We start from the raw sequence: 6,181 nt of genomic DNA, 5'->3' as shown, positions 1-6,181 counted from the left end.
AAATGAGATAACATGTAAGTACCATGTTAATAGCCCCTTCAAATGAGGTAACATGTAAGTACCATGTTTTATGCTTTTTATTTTAATACGTCTTTCAACTTCACTCATTCAAACTCACATATTAATAAAATGAGACTTACCTCATTCTTTGTATTTCAACTTTCAAAAGTGTGTTACAATTCCAAATATTACAGATAGCTCTCTAGTATAGAACATGCAACTTTTTACTAGTTAAAATTGTTTTTAAAGATTTGGTAATTTCATAGATGTTGTCATTTCTACATGGGTAGAGATCTATTTTTTAGTGTCCACACCAGGGCAATATATCTTAACTTGTTTTAACATGTCTCTTTCTACTCTGTTTTGAGTCCTGTATAGACTGAAACATGACAAAGAAAGCATCTTCATTTTCTTTCTGAAATTGATTAGGTAGTTCTTTAATGCTGTCCCAATACAGTGAACTTTAGAGGTTGGAATCAAAAAGAACTTAAGGATTCACTTGATCTTTATAAAAATTACAATCATAATTCCTGACTGATGTCTCCAATCTGCTTAAGAAAAATGTGAAAATGCCTTTTTAATGTTTTAATTCTATAAAACTTATTATGAAAAAAGTGCAGGTATCACTTTGACAACTGATTTTGATTCCTTTACCCTGCAGAAGATAGCTGGATCATAAAGTAGCTGTATATTTAGTCTTTTTTTCTTAAAAAAATCTCCAGACTGTTTTCCATAACAGCAATGGTAATTAACAAATGTTTTAATGTTTTGTTTACACTATTTCCCTATCACCCAGAATCTGATATGTAATGATCAATAAATAATTGTTACATGACTGAAATTAATGACCTACATAATAACAAGCATCTCTTTGGCTCTGCCTGCACTGCTTACTGTCAGAAGTCATGACTTTACATTGAGCTCAAGATCAAAAAGGTTTTCATATTTCCAACCCTGGTCTAGTATATACCTATTAGAACTGTACCACTTGCTAAAGTGTTAAAAGGCTTATGTAATGGTAAATAATCACTGCTTTAGGCCAACAAAGATCTGTCCTCAAAATTCTCTGAATGCCTCTATTTCCTTTCCTTGAACTGTCTTCTCCCCTTCCAACTAAAGAGTTACTGGTTAACTCAGTAAAGTACTCCTAGACCAGTTGTTCTCAACCTGTGGGCAGCAATCCCTGTGCCATTCCAATGCTCCTTTCACAGAAGTCTAAGACCATCACAAATCACAGATAATTACATTATAAATCATAAAAGTAGGAAATAGGATCACAGAATTAGGATGGTTGAGAACTACTGCACTAGACACTGCTTCAACAGTTTCACTGTTTCTGACTGTAATTACCCATATACCAGGTCTAAGTAACAAAAATCACTTCTCCTACACATTAAGGGATACTTCCAAAGAGCTTCTTGGGTATTTATTTGGCAGTGTGCTGGGAAATTTTGAAAATCAATAGCAGTTTCTACCTCCCAGAGGGAAGGAAGGGAGGAAGGAAGGAAGGAAGGAAGGAAGGAAGGAAGGAAGGAAGGAAGGAGGGAGGAAGGGAGGAAGGGAGGAAGCTACAAAGGGAGGAAGGGAGGAAGGAAGGAGGGAGGAAGGGAAGGGGAAGGGAGGGAGGGAGAGAGGGAGGGAAGGAGGGAGGAAAGAAAGAAGGAAGGAGAGAGGAAGGGAAGGAGGAAAGAAGGAAGGAAGGAAGAAAGGAAGGAAGGAAGGGAGGGAGGGAGGAAGGGAGGAAGGGGGAGGGAGGGAGGAAGGGAGGAAGCTACGAAGGGAGGAAGGGAGGAAGGAAGGAGGGAGGAAGGGAGGAGGAAGGGAAAATTCTAAGTGTAAGATAATAGACTTGTCAATCAAGAGTAGATATACAGAGTCAGGATGGAATTGAGTGAACTTCTATAGCATGTATAAGGCCCTGGGTTATTTTTCAAGACAAAAAAAATAATGAAGCAAGAGAAAGGATCCATCAGATCAAGCCTACACAGCATAACGATAGTGACTGGTATAAGGATCCAGAATGAAAGAGACTAGTATACAGATGGACTCACAGACATGTAAAGGATCTGCACATCCTAAGACATGCAAAGAAGGAACTTGGCCTGAGAAAGAGAAATATGGAAAAAGCGAGTTCTCCAATAATCATAATGCTTTGAAAGAACAATGGAACAAGAAGCTGATGGATATCCTATAGATACTTTTGCTACCTCTATTAGGGTCCAGAGTCAACTCAAGTGTTTCTTGTTCAAAGAAGGAAGAAAAGTGATCAGTTGTTTTTGTTTGTTTATTTTTCCTGCTTCCAACAGGATAACTTGGCTCTACTGATCTTCACAAAAGCAGATGAAGCACACAAACCTTACAAAACTTCTAGCTGGAAGTAATTTTGCATAAGTCATTTTTAGTGACCATGAAAACCTGCCTTAGGAAGTTTGGTTTCATTCTATTGAAAATAAGAAGACTGCCCAATTAAAATTTTCAAGTCTGGCAGAATGTAATCTGACATAGTTTTAGAAAGTATCGGTCCTATAAAATAAACAGTTTGGAAATCACTTTGAAGGTATTATAACTGTACAAATGTCAAACAATCAGAGTAGGAAGCAGCAATGTGGATGAAGTTCATTTGAAGGAATAAGAATGAGAGAAGGAAGATGTTCATCTATTTCTAAATGCCTATAGATATGGTATCTCTTACTAAGGGGGAAATATGAGTTCTTGATAGAGCATGTTCATGAGAAGGCTGAGAGGACAATTTGACATGCCTTAGAGAGCTGTTGTGAATGCAGATCTGGATGTAGAGTGCACAGACTGTCACTAAGTGATGCTGAAGTTGATGACTTTTCTGGCACTCCCAACAACCCTGCTACTGACTTTTTATAGCACACATCTGACATCTAGGCACACAGTGGTACTTTGCCTACCACTTAGAGTGTCCTTGCCCTTCTTGTGTTCATGAGCCATTCCTTAGAGTTCCAAATGGTGCAAATGTTATGTCCTTCATGATGGCACTCTTCACTCTCTTGGTATTGTTAGCCTTTTCTCCACCTAACTTTTCATTGGAATATTTTGACTAACACCCATCTGTAAATAATGTGTCAAGAGACCCTTTGTTCTTGTTCCCTATTGAAGAAACAGCACATAATATTGCAAGACTAAAGTAATAAACACATGTACCAATGTCTACTCACAGGTGTATTTGAAAAAATTAACAATTGGTTTCTTCTATCACATATCACACTGAACCCTAATGACTGCGTAAGCCTCCTTTTGCCAAGAGAAACAAGTGACTTTTGGAGCAGAGACATCTGTTAAGTATTTCATGAAGCATGTAAACAAAAATTTCCATCAATTTGAGTAAAACAACACACTGGGATGAAGTTGCAAAGAGAGATTTCTAGGGCAAATGACTCAGAGGTTATTTCCAAAAGCATGAGGTGGAGCCTGGGAATCTGAATTTCAGCAAACCCTCCCAGTGACTGCGTCTCTGATCATCTCAGCACTGAGCTTCATGAAAGTGAAGTGAAATGATTTCCAGCTTCTGTTTTGTTGATTTTATCCTCACCTTTTCTTTCTTAACGCTAGCACTCACTGACCAGGATACAGAAAATGTTTTGACTCAAGGTAAGTTTTTAAATTTTTGTAAATATTTATTAAATTATTCACTGGCTGATGGAACAATGTTTAAGCAATTCTTCCTCCTTCTAGAAAATAAAAAAAGAATGGAAGCATAGTGCAGGGCAATCCACTTGGCACTCAACACCAATCTCCTGCCAATTTTCTTGAATTCCTAATTTTCTAAGAAGCTTTGTTCCCGTGATTCTAACGCAATGATTCTGAAGACATGTAAATTACATTTGATGACAAAGTTCATGTAGCTTTTGCAAATAAGCAAAATGGCTAGCTCTGTTGTGTATTTGGGTTAATCATAAGGTAACAAATTATAAATGTCTTGTCAATTGGAAGCCTATAACCTGAAGGGAAAGTCATTGTGTGCCAATGTCACCCCAGAAATTCTGAGACTGGGAGGACAGGCATAGAATTCCTAGAAACATGAACTTTGCCTCTCAGATCAGCTGAATGTTCTTAGAACTTAGCATATATTCCAATAGACCCTCTGTCAAATAAATTTATGATTTATTTTAGATACTTAAGAGGTTTTTAAAAGATAGTGAGACTCCACTCCAAGATATTTTTCAGTTCAGTTCTGTGCTTAATCTATAATTATTTTGAACAGAATTGTAATAAAATCATTACTAAGGAATTTATTTGGAGAAGGCAGGAAAGGAATCCATAGCCATATATGTTCTTAATAGAAGTCTAGTTAAACCTCTTATATTGGAACATGATCACGTTATACAGCAATGGTTTGCAGATGGCCACATAGCAGTCATATGCCATAACAGTCAGGAGGTAACACTCAGTGACCACAAAGATTGCAAAGAAAAAGAACTGAGCCATGCACTCTGAATAGGCAATGAAATTTTTCTTCCCAAGAAAGTTCACCAGCATTTTGGGTGTAATGACAGTGGAATAAGAGAGATCAACAAAGGATAAGCTACTGAGGAAATAGTACATGGAAGCGTGCTATTTGTAAGAATACAAATGCTTAGAGTTAGCAACCTATCACCAATAACAATAGAGGTTATTATTTGTGATATACCTCTAGCATGACTAATAAATATTAAACTAAACATGAGAAAAAGTATCATAAGATTTGGATTGAGAAGAAGTAAGCAAAGAAACTCACCCCAGTCCATTTCACCTCTGGCATTAAAATGTTTATATGTTTCTTAAGATATTTAAATACAGTTTTATGATGGAGAATGATGAAGAAACTCCGCAGTAATTTTCTAAATGGAGTCAACCACCAGCTTGCCAGCATGTTAATACCTCTATGTTGTTGATGATGATGTTGTTGTTGCTAGAATGTGGAGCACGACCGGACCTTATAACATTGTCAGAAGAGAGAATCATTGGAGGCACTCAAGCTGAGACAGGTGACTGGCCCTGGCAAGTCAGTCTACAGCTCAACAATGTCCACCACTGTGGAGGCGCCCTGATCAGTAACTCGTGGGTCCTGTCAGCAGCTCATTGTTTCAAAAGGTGAGGCCACAGCTACTCTTCCATCTGGGAATAGTTAAGAAAGAAAGATATTGATAACTCCACCCTTAACACTTATGACTAAATATAATTGGATATTGACACCAGAATAATTAAATGGAGAATGTTTCTTCCTCTTTTCTTTTTTTATTCATGGAAACATAATTGTCTTTTCTCCTTTATCTTAACAGTTTGCTGGTAGTTCTCTGTTTCAAATCACAGAACTCCATTGTAGCAAAAGAAAAAAAAAAGGATCATACATGAGAGTGTTTAATTTAAATACTTGTTATAAAAGTTAATGGAATTTACACAACTTCTGTTCCCAAATTAGGAGGAACACTATTATATAAGTGATAGTGTTATAGGCAGGACAGATTACAGTAATGCAAAAAAATGTTAAATTTTTGTTATCTAGGCTGGAGAGATGGTTAATCGTTAACCACTAGTTGCTTGTTCAGAGAATTCAGGTTCAGTTTTCAGCACTCATATGCTGGCTCTAGTTACAGAGCATCCAATAACCTTTTCTGACCTCTTGCAGGCATCAGACATATGGGTGGTGTACATATATATATATATATATATATATATATATATATATATATATACACACACACACACACACACATTCAGGCAAAACACTCATACATACCAAATAAAATCAATAAAATGGATTTTAATATTTTATTATTAAAGGGTTTCACATTATATCATAAAAGCTAGTTAGTAGACTGATAGCCTAGAGACTACAAAATCTCACTCATTTAATTTTCCAAAATTGTTTTAATATCTGTGCTGAACACAGTGTTATACATCATAGACGTACCAATTACAAACGTCTTCAGAATGCTTATACTAGATCATTTACAATTAGGCATTAAGAGTGACTACAAGCTACTACTTCCACTAGGATAAGTGACCGATGGAGGGAACCTGTGCAAACTTACTGTTGGTACAAGGTGAAGGTCACACTGCTCCTAAGAGAAGGATTCTTTTTTTTTTTTAATTTTTAATTTTTATTTTTTTAGATATTTTCTTTATTTACATGTAAATTTCTTCATTCCCAGTTTCCCCTCCAAAAAACAAA

At 36.4% G+C, this 6,181-nt stretch overlaps 1 protein-coding gene across 1 annotated transcript in view; it reads left to right on the top strand.

Moving 5' to 3' along the window:
• LOC116070570 (transmembrane protease serine 11D) overlaps positions 1–6,181 on the top strand; it is a 55,446-nt gene that overhangs the window by 35,211 nt on the left and 14,054 nt on the right. Inside the window, exons 6-7 of the mRNA XM_031342002.1 lie at positions 3,580–3,618; positions 4,923–5,100. Coding sequence (XP_031197862.1) covers positions 3,580–3,618; positions 4,923–5,100 — 217 coding nt within the window. The remainder of the gene's footprint in view (positions 1–3,579; positions 3,619–4,922; positions 5,101–6,181) is intronic.

Source organism: Mastomys coucha, unplaced genomic scaffold, assembly GCF_008632895.1.
Source record: "Mastomys coucha isolate ucsf_1 unplaced genomic scaffold, UCSF_Mcou_1 pScaffold22, whole genome shotgun sequence".
Lineage (NCBI taxonomy): Eukaryota > Metazoa > Chordata > Mammalia > Rodentia > Muridae > Mastomys > Mastomys coucha.
The sequence above is the reverse complement of the archived record's forward strand: the minus strand, read 5'-3'. Positions and strand labels throughout refer to the sequence as shown.